This window comes from Triturus cristatus, chromosome 3_2, assembly GCF_964204655.1.
Source record: "Triturus cristatus chromosome 3_2, aTriCri1.1, whole genome shotgun sequence".
Classification (NCBI taxonomy): domain Eukaryota; kingdom Metazoa; phylum Chordata; class Amphibia; order Caudata; family Salamandridae; genus Triturus; species Triturus cristatus.
Genome location: NC_140584.1, coordinates 696,695,255 through 696,709,674, shown reverse-complemented (window position 1 = coordinate 696,709,674; position 14,420 = coordinate 696,695,255). Strand labels below are relative to the sequence as shown.

Below are 14,420 nucleotides of genomic sequence, written 5' to 3'. Positions count from 1 at the left end.
TAGAGCCATTGCAGAACGTAGATTTGTCTACATTCGGCTAGGGAATGTTTAGCAGCAGGAAGGTATTGAACCATGCGGAGCTATTGGTTTGGGGTTCGTGCGCAAAAGGAGCAAGGGATTTGCATTCTGTTCCATCAGGGTACGGGGACCGTCTATACCACCAGATACTGTTAAGCTGCCATTTTCGCTCTGGGCTGGGGTGTCAATGTCATCCACTTTGCAGCCAGACTCTGAGCAGGCAAAGGCATACTTGCGATGGTGCAACGGGCACTCAGCAGTAGAATTAGATGTGTCTTCCCCGATATAACGTCAGTGATGAAACATAGGTGGTGGCCACACACGACCAGGCACTCTAGGGCAGCGGGGGTGTGCCAGTGCCAAGAGGGTTCGGGTTGCCTGGGTAGGGCTGCTGGCTTGGAGGGAGCACTACTCGGATCGCCACAGGGGCACGTTTTGTTTCATAGAAGGCTGAATTTGATACTTTTATGGCATGGTGCCAGTTGCTCTAGTTATGCGCTTGTTGCTTGGCAGTGTCAGAAACATTCAGAACGCAATGCTGGTGGTTAGCCTGTTGTCATGCTAGTCAGAGGTATGTTAGCTCAGGCATGGCCATGCATGGGTTATAGGCCGGTGGCCTGCCCTGGGGATTCGTGTTAACGGGCAGGTGAGGTAGCAGAACTTGGGGGGCGTGAGTTTGACCTCTGGATACTAGGGCAGAGCCTGGTTGCTCACTTCACAGCCCGCCCTTGAGTTCGACGAAACAGGTACCTTTGATGCGAGTATCAGTACCGGGGAACTTCTCCCGCCTGCCAGCACTGGCTGGCAGCGATGCAGGTTGTGGAAGTGGCTTATGGTCCATACGATTAAGGGAAACAACGGGGCAACACTTTGGGCTACAAATCTGCAGGAGAACAATTGGCGTTGTTCTCCTCTGTGGTCACCCTGATCTGTCTCTCCCTGGTATACTAGCAGAATTTTGGGAGGGCAAGGCTTTACATTTGGTGGTGACTGATGGAATACGATGGGCGTACTCCAACGGAGTGAAGGAGGAAGTAAGGCAGGCTTGTCAACTCTTACCTCCTCCCGCATTGGCACTGCCAGGCAGGAGTGCCTTGGCAAAGAGATTGTTATTTAGCCATGCAAAGGCAACCTTGGACATCGCCTATTTTAGGTTTAAGGTCATTTCAGTCAAATACACGGGGGAGTGAGAAAGGATGGGGGGAACCTGTCCTTTTGTGGCCGCCGGCCCGGTTTGGCCGTTCGTTTGGGTTATTCGCGGGTGTAGAGGGGCACTTGCCTGAGGGGGCATGCCGGCTCCGGACCTGCATGGGCTAAGACGGTTTTGGCTGGACCTGGGGAAGCCCGGTTATCAGATTGTAGGTTAAAAGGCAAATTTGGTTTTGGCTTCATCAGGAAAGGTCTTTTTCACACCAAATCCACAGGGTGCCGGGAGGGAGATGGGGTACACCTCTCTAGTTGAAGCATGGATCTTTTCCTACTGAACTTAGGGGAATCTTTGGCTGCAGCAGGTTGTTAGTAATAGGCTACCTTGGCAAGGAGCCCGCTCAGGAGAAGCCATTGAGGTGTCAAGGAGAAAAGTTGTTGGCGCCATGCGCAAGTTCACTGAGCAAAGAGGCTTTGGCTTCATCAGGCATGGCCTTTTACACGCCAAATCAACAGGGTGTCTGGAGGGTGATGGGGTGCACCTCTCCACTCTAGGCATGGATTTAATGTTACTTGACCTTGGTGAAGCCTTGGCAGCTGCGGGTTGCGAATAGACTGGACCTACTGGACCTAGCGGAAGCTTTGGCTGCAGCAGGTTGTAAGGAAATAGGTCTACCTTGGTGGGGGGCCCTGGTAGTGACGGTGGCCACTCCCAAGGCTGTGGAGGAGTTACAGGGCGATCCAGGGTCTGCACATACCAAGGGGTACATCATGCAGCAGCACCGCGGGGTGCTAAGCCAGGATACCCAGGGATGTTTTAGCGTGTCCCCTGGAAGAACGACGGCGCCCCGTTAGCCGACAGGCGGTTGTGGGTCTGAGCAACCGGGGGCTGCCATGTATGCTCCGCCCACCCATCACGGGGGGGCGTGTGAAGCAAGTGGACTGGTGGTCCACGGATGGGAGGGGTGGACCCTCCCAATATTTGGTATACACCAGTTGGCGTTGCCATGGTGACTCTAGGCTTATCAGACGGGCAGGCGGCATAGGGCTGGCCTGCCCTGGGATCGCCCGTAAGACAACCCACCTTGTTTGCATATTGGTTATGCTAATAAACCTGCAGCAATATTTCTCCACTTACATTACAGTGTTGTGTGTTTTATTTATGTACTTATGTGCTTTGTGATAACTGTTGCCGATATTGGCACTATCATTCAGTGTAGCTTGCTACACTCCTAGTGCTTCTGCGCACCACATAGAAATATAAAGCGTAATGTAAACAGCAGTCATTCATGGAGCTCAAATTGCTGACAAGTAGAACTATAAATAAAATACTTATTTCCTGCACAGATTTACTGCTACTGACCCTTGTCAAGTATTGCAGCCCTGTAGAGAAACTTTATACTGTCGCTTCAAAACAAGGTAATCCAGAGGAGAAGCAAATGTTATTTTAAAAGTATGACAACCTCGCACCGAAGTACTGGAAAATGTTTAGTAAAGATGCTAAATACAGAAGAAACGGGTTAGTGCTATATCTCTAAAGAGTGCAACAGATCTGCATGCACAGCCTGGCTGAAAATATTAATTTGAAGTTCTAGCACCGCTCAATATCGAGGTGGGTCGCACTGATGCTGTCCATTAACACGTAGACACATGCAATGATGCAAACATCCCAAAATACCCGATTCAGGCCTGAAACTCCCGACTTTTAGCTGCCCCACGCCTGGAATAGACTCCTGGAAAATACATTCCCTTAGGTTTTTTACCGAAATCCCCTGCTTTCAGATGATAACATGTATGCACACGACGGAACCTTGTACATTTCCTCTAAGCAAGCAAACGCTAACTGTAACATGACACATTAGCGGGCTTAGTAGCCCATATTCTCCATCCGACGGCTATGCTACACAGATGCTGCAATGGTCACCTTATCAAGGGATTTGCGCTCCTCCCTTCTCCTCTCGAACTCCTCAAAGGAGATCCTCCCCTCCAGGTAATCGATCAGCTCAGGGCTGAAGCCAGACATCTCAACAATCTAAAACGAAAACGCCGCGGTATGGGGGACAGAGAATGGAACGGACTGATGGTGCACTCAGAAAATACACCGCAAGAAACATTGACCAGATCTCACAGTTCCGGCTACCGTTTCTTGAAGCGGCCAATAAACACGCTCTGTTTTTCCAGAAATAAACCCCAAACTAGCCAAACCCATACAATGGTGACAAAAGGATAAACAAGTAACGCGGAGACGAAGTTAATTAAATGAAGGGACAAGAGACAAATGTGTGTTAACAGACTGGCCATTACTCTGAAAAGTTCGGAGAGGACATGACCTCTGAGCACCAAAGGGCTCCCCACCGGGATCACGAATGGAAGGGCGGATGGATGGGAAATTAAACCTTTTTCTTTAATCGTCTTTTCAGGTGCTAAACTGGAGGTGAGACCTCCTGGGAGAGAGTGAGGTTGACACTAGGAGAAGGCAGGGGGTTTGGCAGAATGGCCATCGGAGGGAGGTTAATTTAGGTAAAGCAAAAAGATTTTATAGATAGCCTGATGTAAAGAAGACTCATCAGATGACAGCTTGTAGATAAGATATTTAACAAGTTACAAGGACGACACACCAAACCAGGAGGCTCAGTGCGAATGGCAAATATGCCTACCAACTGTAATCAACAACTGTCTTAACTGTCATAATAGAACGTCCAGCTGCAGAGGCGCAACTAGAGCCAAATTTCGGGGAGGGCTAAGAAAAAATTTCGGGGGGGGGGGGCTGAATCTTTTAAGCCACAGGCAGAGTGGAGCTGCAGGGGCTCTTAAAAGGGGTGAAACAACAGCGAGGCCTCATTAACATGCAAATGGTCTTTTAAAGACCTGTAAAGTGCTCGGGTGCGGCTGTGTGTGCGCCGCGAGGCTGTCTCATCCCGGGCTGCCACACGCGACGGGGGGGGCTGAAGCCCTGTGAGTCCAATGGGTGTTGCGCGCCTGTCCAGCTGTCAACATTCCAGCTGGTGAACAGCCACGCGCAGGGAAGGGTAGCGCGTGGGCGAGGGGAGGAAGGGTGGGGGGGAGGAAGAGCACAACTAAGTTAAGCTAAAGACACAACACATCTCCTTCCCTTATGAATTAGCAGATAGAAAGGAAAGAAAAGAAGGATGGAATACAAGCCAAAAGAATATGTAACTAGTCGCATATAAAGTCTTTGTATTTGCTGGGTTTAACCAAGCTACGACCAAATTTACCGGTGCTGGCCACTTCTTCCAAGGTGTTTCTTTCCGACACCAGTTCATGACCAGATGCCTGGCTGCCTCTTGACTCTGAAGAGCTACTAATAGCACTTGTGACAGGATCACTCTTCTCATCACTTTGCTCCACAACGTCTTGGTCATCCACCGATGTGGTAACACTACTATTGCCAGGGGATTCCTCAGAGGTACTTGTGCTCAGCTCACCGATCTCAGCAATGGATTCAATGATGTCACGTTCCTGACCGCCCCTTGTACCGTGCTTAATTGATGGTGAAAATATGCTTCGGATGATTCTTGGCGCAGCCATCCGCACTTGTCTAGCACAACCCTCTCTTCCTCAACATCCTTTTCTTTTCGTTCGATAGTGTCTTTTTGGACAACCTCCGATTTTGAACAAACCGACAACGCAAAGGCATGCCAAACCTTGCCATCGCTGAGGAGCGCTGAGTTACAAAACACTTTTTCCACTATTAACGGGTCTGAAAACCTACTTTGTCCTTTGACAACGTATCCACTCCTTTTTACTCTCACTCTGTCACCTTCTTTAAGGTTGATTTTTTTGCAGTTATGCTTGCTGTCAAACTTTTCTTTACTCAGATCTTGTGCCTCTTGGATTCTCTTCCTAACTGTCTCCGCAGACCACTCAGATTTCTTTGCATCCTTGAGCCATCCTACATTATCTTTTGAAATGGGTGTCCTGCCTCTCATAATCTCAAACGTACTTATCAAAGTCTTCTCTCCAGGAGTGATCCTGTACCCCCAAATCATTTTGTTCACTTCCTTCCTCTAACATTTGCCGTTGTTGTTTGCTAACTGGATGGTGCCCTTAATCACCCTATTAAACCTTTCCACGGCCCCATTGTCAGTGGGGTGGTAAACGGAAGTAGTCTTGTGCGTAATACCATTCCTGACAATTAATTTTTTGAAAAAGTCTGACGTGAATTGACTTCCATTATCACTTACTATAGTTTTCGGTATACACACTCTCGTGTATATACCGTCCTTAAATGTGATTAAGTCCGTAGCAGCAACCCTCGTGCAAAATTTTATTACAGAGCCATTTAGAAAAGTGATCTACTAAGACCAGTATGTGCACATGTTCCTCTTGCCATCTTACAGGACCCATTATATCGATTCCTACTCTCTCCCAAGGCATGTTTGGACACTTTAACGGTTGTAGAGGGGGTCTAAGAGTCGTTTGAGTCTTATCTGAATTTTCAGATTGTATACAGTTCCTCACAGCTCTCTCAATTTGGATATCGCACCCTGGCCACCAATACCAGTTCTTAATTCTTTGTTTTGTTTTGTTAATGCCTAAGTGACCCTCATGGCAAATATTGACAAGTGTGAGAAGTTGGCCTGGTATATGATGTTCACTAGTTAAAGTGACCACCTTGTACCATGCCAAGCAACCCTTATGGCGTGGTTGTAAGTCAACCTTTTCGGACTAGCTGCCCTAGTGGTAGCATAGGCTAAGCAGTCTTTGAGGCTAAACTCGTGAAGCGTGTTAAGCAGGCTGTTTTACCAAATGTAACCCCCCTTTATACCAATGAAAGGACACCACACAGATATATATTGAAAATATATATGTATTTATTTCTCAAAGTATCCCCTAGACTCTTTATGAGCACAGGAACACAAATCGTTAAACAAGAATACGTTAGAATACACAGAAGTTGCACTTTATATGGATAGGCCCTGGTGGCCGCTCAAACCATATACTAAAATAGTGGTATAAGTACCACGAACAGAAAAGGGAAAAGGCCTAGGGCCTCTAGAATCGCTGGGCCTACAAGGAGCTAACTTTAGTTAGTGACCAGGAGGTCCACGGGTTGCGTGTGCAGAGCAAATAGTCACACGCGTGCTCCCATAGGTTTTCAATGGGTGCGTAAAAGTTACAAAGTTACTGCAAAAAGGATCTTCCGGATGAACTATGAACTCAAGATTGGAAACACAGACACTAGAGATGATTCTCTACACTTGGGCACCGGAGTGCCAGCTTTACCTCACCCACAGGAAGCGGGTGCATAGGTTTCGAAGTGCGTCGGGTTTCTTCTATCTGTTCAGTGGAGCCTGAAGACAAAGATGCTGCAGGCGGTCGGTCCGGAAGAGATACGGTGGATCCAAGGGTGGATCGAAGTTGTAGAAGACCTGTAAGCAGAGGGGACAGTGTTCACAGTCACTAGCCAGTGACCAGCGTGGCACCAGGTGGGTACCAGGCGATGTCGGGTGCAAACAGGAAGAAAGGTGTAGCTTGTCTCTGCAGCCACGTGGTCCCTGAAGGTCGACGACGTCCAGGAGTCGGTTCACGAGCTGTCCCACGCAGGCTCTCGCTGTCGGCGGTGTCGGCGACTTGATCGAAGCAAACAAGCCTTGGCAAAAGCAATTGTTGTGGAAAACGAAATAAGCTGATGGTTCTGACCAGCAAGGTCAGAGGGACTGCTCCTTTGGAGGGGAGCAAGGACCAGTCTGGAGCAACCAGACCAGTGGTGTATTTCTTGAAGTTCGTCGCCAAGATGGCCACTAGCCAGCGGGCCAGCAACCGGTTAGGCGCGTCGAGTGGCAAAATGCAGAAGGGCCCCACGCAGATCGTGGAGATGCTGGAGGGCTCACCTTTGGTGCAGATGCTGCTCGAGGGTTGGGCTTCTCAGATCCCAAAGCACAACTTGGAGGGAGCCTCGGTTGTTGCACTTGCAGCTTGTCATGGTCGTTTCAAGATGGCTGGCTCCACGTGTCTCGTTGCCTCCACGGGTCTCTCTTTTTCAGGGACTGTGGATCGGGCGGTGAGAGGTCTGGAGGTCCAGGTCTTGTCAGTCTCTGGGCTCGGGCTCCGGCGGGAGGCGGCGGCAAAGCAGACGTTGATTCGCTGGATGGTGCTTGCATTAGCAAGGTGGTCACTCCCTGACCACAGGGGAGATTGGCTTCAGTCCTCTGTGCGGCAGAGCGTCGAAGTTCCCGTCTTCTTCTTAGTTTCAAGTTGATTCCAGGATGTCTAAAGTCTTAGGACACAGCTCCTACCTTTATTCGGATTCTAGGGGCCGGACTACCTGCTAGGTCCCTCCCTAAGGGTGGGACCAGGAAGGGGGGTGGTTACACCCCCAATCCTTTGTCCAGCTCGCCCCAGGTCCAGGGCTGGTGTGCCCCAGGACCGGTTTGAACTGGCATATGCACCGAGGCTCCTTGTGAGCCTCAGGCATGTCTGGTTCCTTTCAAGCCCTACCTGACCAATACACAAAATCCTGTCTGGGGTGGTGCACGCACCTCCCCTGGCAGGAAACCCTTTGTCCACACCTCCCAAGCTGGAAGGACTCCCAGCAGCAGGAGGGCAGACTTGTGTCTGTGGTGGCAGCATCCATTTTGTGGAGCTGAGGCTATGTCTGATTTTACCCGGGTTTCAGGTACTGTACATGTCGTGTCCCTCTAGAAGGGTGGAATGCTAACCCCGTCGCCAGAATTGGCGAGGGGTTAGTATTCCAATTCGTATGACACCTTACTCGACATGTTTTGATAAAGCCAAACCAAAGATAGCATTTAACCGCGATATTCATAATGCACTTAAGAGTATATGGTATGACGATATCTGGAAACAGTAGAAGGAAGTTGTTCCGACCACTGCAGACAGGCTCAGCTCATGCCAGAGCACCATCTCACATGGAACCAAGCACTCTGCCTTCAGGATTGTCAAGGCCTGCCATAGGAGTGACTTATAGGTTAACATGTGTCCCATTTAAGGTTAAGTATAGGTATACTACACCTAAGTAAGAGGTGGTTACACCAACTTACCCCAGCTGAGTGATCAGCCAGTTGTGTCAAATTTGTTAGGCCAGGCCAGGGGTGGCACAATACATGCTTCAGCCCCTGGTAGGCCTTAGATACACCAATGCCCTGGGTACCTAGTGTACACTGGTACAGGGGCTCACAGGGTGATCCACTTCCAATTGGTTATGCACCTAGGGTGCATAGTGTAAATTTAGTAGAGAGAACAGCAGGCTGGGGGTCTGATTGGCAGGCCCACAGCCTCAATATGTCACAAACCAGTGAAGCAAAAAGCAAAAATTTGGGGTGACCATAGGATAGCAGACCCTACTCTCCTACACAACCCCCCCTCCCCCCAAACGCAGGGACATTAAACTAGCCTTGACCAGTCTCGTCTTCATGTCCTAAGTGGAAGTACCTGGAGAGACCATCTGCATTCCCATGGTCAGTACCTGGCCGGTGCTCCACTGTAAAGTCCATCCCCTGTAGGGAAATGGACCACCTAAGCAGTTTGGGGTTCTCACCCTTCATCTGATTTAGCCACAAGAGGGGCTTATGGTCGGTCTGAATCTTGAAGTGAGTGCCAAACAAGTATGGCCTCAGCTTCTTCAGGGCCCACACCACAGCAAAGGCCTCCCTCTCAATAGCTGACCAATTCTTCTCTCTGGGGGTCAACCTTCTGCTAATAAAAGCAATGGGTTGGTCTTGACCATCTACATTAAGTTGTGACAGCACAGCTCCCACACCCAACTCAGAAGCATCTGTTTGGACAATAAACTCTTTGGAGTAGTCAGGACTTTTCAGGATAGGTGCAGAGCACATGGCCTCCTTCAGGTCATCAAATGCCTTTTGACAGCTTACTGTCCACTGAACCTTTTTGGGCATCTTCTTGGATGGCAGATCATTAAGAGGAGTCACAATGGACCCATAGTTCTTAACAAACTTCCTGTAGTACCCAGTCAAGCCCAAGAAAGCTCGAACTTGAGTCTGGGTGGTTGGAGGAGACCAGTCCTTGATGGATTGTATCTTACTCTCCAGTGGTTGAACTTGGCCTCCACCTACAAGGTGGCCCAAATACACAACCTTACTCTGCCCTATCTGGCACTTAGTGGCCTTGATAGTGAGGCCTGCCCTTTGCAGAGCCTCAAGAGCCTTCTTCAGGTGGATCAGGTGATCCTCCCAGGTGGAGCTAAAGACAGCAATTTCATCAAGATATGCTGCGCAAAAGTCATCCAACCCAGTAAGGACTTGATTCACCAACCTTTGGAAGGTGGCAGGTGCATTCTTCAGACCAAAGGGCATCACCACAAATTGGTAGTGCCCACCTGGGGTTGAGAATGCTGTTTTGGCCTTAGACTCCTCAGCTAATCTGATTTGCCAATAGCCAGCTGTCAAGTCAAATGTGCTCAAAAACTTAGCAGAAGCTAGTTTGTCTATGAGCTCATCTGCCCTTGGAATAGGATGTCCATCTGTCCTGGTGACAGCATTGAGTCCCCTGTAATCCACACAGAACCTCATTTCTCTCTTGCCATCTTTGGTGTGAGGTTTGGGGACCAGAACCACTGGGCTAGCCCAGGGGCTCTCTGAGGGTTCAATGACACCCAATTCCAGCATTTTGTGTACCTCTGCCTTTATACAGTCCCTGACGTGGTCAGGTTGTCTGTAAAGCTTGTTCTTTACAGGCAGACTGTCACCAGTGTCCACCACATGGGTACACCAGTCAGTTTGGCTAGGTATCAAGGAAAACATGTGTTGAAATGATTGTAGAACTTGTCTACATTCAGTCTGCTGATGATCATTGAGGTTGCCTCCAAGGGTCACTCCTTCAACTGAGCCATCTTCAGGGTTCTGAGACAACAGGTCTGGGAGAGGGTCACTCTCTTCCTCCTGTCTCTCATCTGTAGCCATGAGCAAGCCCATGTCTGCCCTGTCAACATATGCTTTTAACCTGTTAACATGGAGTACCCTGTGGGGACTCCTGGGAGTTCCTAGGTCCACCAAGTAGGTGACCTCTCCCTTCTTTTCCAGGATTGTATGGGGTCCAGACCATTTGTCTTGGAGTGCTGCTGGGGCCACTGGCTCCAACACCCATACCTTCTGTCCTGGCTGAAACTCAACCAAGACAGCCTTTTGGTCATGCCAAGCTTTCTGTAAGGCCTGGCTTGCCTCAAGGTTTTTGGATGCCTTCTCCATATACTGGAGCGGAGACCAAGTACATAGTCCACTATGTCTTGTTTAGGCTTTTTGAGAGGTAACTCCCATCCTTCCTTCACTAAACACAGTGGGCCTCTTACAGGGTGCCCAAACAACAATTCAAAGGGGCTGTAACCAACTCCTTTTTGTGGGACCTCTCTGTAAGCAAACAGAAGGCAGGGTAGAAGGATGTCCCATCTTCGCCTAAGCTTTTCAGGTAATCCTTTGATCATACCCTTTAGGGTCTTGTTGAATCTCTCAACAAGCCCATTGCATTGTGAGTGATAAGGGGTGGTGAACTTGTAGTTGACACCACATTCCTTCCACTTAGCTGTCAAGTATCCTGACATGAAGTTGGTACCTCTGTCAGAAACTACCTCCTTAGGAAACCCCACTCTGGAGAATATTCCCAGCAGGGCCCTGGCCACAACAGGTGCTGTAGTGGTCCTAAGGGGAATTGCCTCTGGATACCTGGTGGCATGATCCACTACCACCAGTATAAATCTGTGCCCAGATGCAGTGGGAGGATCCATGGGACCCACTATATCTATTCCCACTCTTTCAAAGGGGACCCCCACCACAGGTAGTGGTATTAGGGGGGCCTTTGTTGTGCCACCTGATTTGCCACTGGCTTGGCAGGTCACACAGGAGCGACAAAACTCCTTTGTATCTTCATTCATGTGAGGCCAGTGAAAGTGAGGGACAAGCCTGTCCCAAGTCTTGTTCTGGCCTAAGTGTCCTGCTAAAGGAATATCATGGGCCAAGGTAAGAAGGAAGCCCCTAAATTGCAGAGGTATAACCAACCTCCTGGTTGCACCAGGCTTGGGGTCTCTAGCCTCTGAATAAAGGAGCCCTTCGTCCCAATACACTTTATGGGTACCTTGAGCATTCCCAGCAGCCTCAGCAGCAGCCAGCTGTCTGAGGGGTTCAAGAGAGGGACAGGATAACTGAGCCTGCCTCAAGTCAGCCCTTGAAGGTCCCCCTGTCCCCAGAAACTCAACCTGATCAGGTTCAAGCTCTTCAGGGACAGTTCCTTCAGGGTCCTCTAGATCAGCTTCCTGGAAAGGTTGATCATCACTCTGAGGCAGGGGGGAAGGCACAGCCTTGACCCTCCTGTTCTTCTTCTTGGTAGGTGCTTGGTCCATTGTTCCAGGATCCAAGACCTGAGGTTCAGTAAGGCACTTTTTGGCCTGTGACCTGGTCACAGCAAGGACATGTGGTGATATACCTAACATCTCTGCATGTGTCCTGTACTCCACTTCAGACCATAGAGAACTCTCTAGGTCATTGCCCAACAAACATTCTACTGGGAGGTCTGCACTAACCACAACCCTTTTGAGGCCAGTTACCCCTCCCCATGAGAAGTTAACAACTGCCACACTATGTGAAGTAGTGGCATTGCTGGCATTGGTCACCAGGTAATTCTCACCTGGTATGTACTGTCCAGGGTCCACAAAGCCTGGTGTCACCATAGTGACACTGGCACATGTGTCCCTGTAGGCTTGAGCCACTTTTTCATTAATTAAAGGAGTCTGTCTGTACTTGCCCAGGATACTGGGGCTCACAGTCAGGGACAAATCAATGTCCCCATCACCGATCAAGACTGCCTGTGTCAGGGTTCTGTCTAAGTCAGAATCTCCTTCAGTTCCCATAGTGATTCCCACTACACCCTTTGTCTGGGGACCAACACTGCTAACAGTAGTACTGGGAGCAGGTGCCTTAGGGGCAACAGTGTTGGGGGCTCCACCCTTTTTACAATCACTAGTCCAGTGAGTTGTATTCTTGCAATGATTGCACCAGGGTTTCTTTTGACCTTCTTTCTTCTTCCCTTTAGGCTGGGACCCACCCTCTTTAGCAGTAGTTTGGGGCCCTGTTGAAGACTTCTGGTCTTTAGATTTCTGATCTCCACCCTTTTGGTCTGTTTTCTTCTGATCACCCCCTTGGCCCTGGTTCTGGTTCTTTTGCTTAACCCTGGTTCTGACCCATTTGTCTGCCTTCTTTCCCAATTCTTGGGGAGAGGTCAGATCCGAGTCAACCAAGTGTTGATGCAGTTGCTGGTTTTGACAGTTATTTAAAATCTGTTCTCTCATCATCAAATTGTACAATCCTGTATAATCAGATACCTTACTTCCCAGCAACCAACCCTCCAAAGCCTTAGTGGCACATTCAATGTATTCAGACCAGTCCTGAGTCTGTGTCTTCTGGGTGTCTCTGAACATTAACCTGTACTGTTCAGTGGTTAAGCCTAACCCATCAACTAGGACATTCTTCAGGACTCTGTAATTTCTGACATCCTCTTCTCTAGTAGTGAGGAGTCTGTCTCTGCCTCTTCCTTCAAAGGAGAGCCAGAGGATTGCTGCCTACTGGTCTTCAGGAACCTGCTGTACTTTGCAGGCTCTCTCAAGAGCAGTCATCCATTTGTGGATGTCATCCCCACTTTTGTAGGGGGGCACAACCTTAGACAGGTTCCTATTATCAAAGACCCTATCTTTGTCCTTAGGGACAATGCTGCCACCAGTGGGTATAGACCCACTCTCTTTATGCTGCCTAGCCTTGCTCAGTTTCTCTTCCATCAGAGCTACTTCTAGCTCCTGCTTCCTGATCCTCAGCTGGGCTTCTTGCATTCTGGCCTCATGCTCCCTCCTCTGAGGGGTGGTCATCCTTCTCCTGGAGTGACCTTGAGAGCCTCTAGAGGTATGAGAAGCATTAGATTCACCTGAGTGATTCCTTTGCCTCCCAGACCCCTGGTTAAGTCCACTAGGGAGATCCAATGGGGTGATCCCATTGTCAGTCCCCAGTAGCCTTAAGTTAGCTGGGCCACGTATAACACTTGGCACTGGGCTAGTTCGCCCTTCATCCTCACTCTCTTCTGTATCCCCACCACTTTCCTCCTCTGTAGTATGATTCTCATCTAAGGGATGACTATTGGAAAGGGGTACTTCAGTAGCATCTTCAGAAGGGGGGCCTCCTGTTCCTGTCCCTAAGGGGCCTAACTGGGAGGCTTTCCTGAGAGCTTTCTGATCTTCATCAGCCTGTAAAAGCTCTCTGAGTTCAGCAGAAGTAGGATTCTTGGGCTGTTTAAGGCCCCTGATATTTGCCAACTGCCTGAGCTCATTTTGATTAAGGGTAGCAAAGAGAGTTGGTGCCCTCTGGGGGTCACTCTCGACAGAGATGGGTACCTTGGACCCCTCTGCCCCCTCCATTGCTCTTAAGTGTGGGTGGATGTGTTGCAATCTACCTACACTTGGGTTTACCTACTAAACCTATCTAGTAGTTGTAGTCAGGGTGTGCTACTCCCTTTGCTCTACAACACTAAGTTCAGTAAAACTTAAGTATATCTAATCTTGTTTTATATGTACCTATAGGTACCTATGTGATCTTTCAATTGGTAACCAAGAGATTACAATGGTAAAACACAGCAAGCTCAAATCCAACCGCTGCTCACCAATGTGAGAAGTTGGCCTGGTATATGATGTTCACTAGTTAAAGTGACCACCTTGTACCATGCCAAGCAACCCTTATGGCGTGGTTGTAAGTCAACCTTTTCGGACTAGCTGCCCTAGTGGTAGCGTAGGCTAAGCAGTCTTTGAGGCTAAACTCGTGAAGCGTGTTAATCAGGCTGTTTTACCAAATGTAACCCCCCTTTATACCAATGAAAGGACACCACACAGATATATATTGAAAATATATATGTATTTATTTCTCAAAGTATCCCCTAGACTCTTTATGAGCACAGGAACACAAATCGTTAAACAAGAATACGTTAGAATACACAGAAGTTGCACTTTATATGGATAGGCCCTGGTGGCCGCTCAAACCATATACTAAAATAGTGGTATAAGTACCACGAACAGAAAAGGGAAAAGGCCTAGGGCCTCTAGAATCGCTGGGCCTACAAGGAGCTAACTTTAGTTAGTGACCAGGAGGTCCACGGGTTGCGTGTGCAGAGCAAATAGTCACACGCGTGCTCCCATAGGTTTTCAATGGGTGCGTAAAAGTTACAAAGTTACTGCAAAAAGGATCTTCCGGATGGACTATGAACTCAAGATTGGAAACACAGACACT

General features: G+C 48.9%; 1 protein-coding gene across 1 annotated transcript in view; it reads right to left on the bottom strand.

Annotated features, from left to right (window-relative positions):
- GTF3C3 (general transcription factor IIIC subunit 3) overlaps nt 1-3,292 on the bottom strand; it is a 371,442-nt gene extending 368,150 nt beyond the window's left edge. The window contains exon 1 of the mRNA XM_085648757.1: nt 3,089-3,292. Coding sequence (XP_085504883.1) covers nt 3,089-3,187 — 99 coding nt within the window. The 5' untranslated portion in view covers nt 3,188-3,292. The remainder of the gene's footprint in view (nt 1-3,088) is intronic.
- Between the last annotated feature and the right edge of the window lie 11,128 nt (nt 3,293-14,420).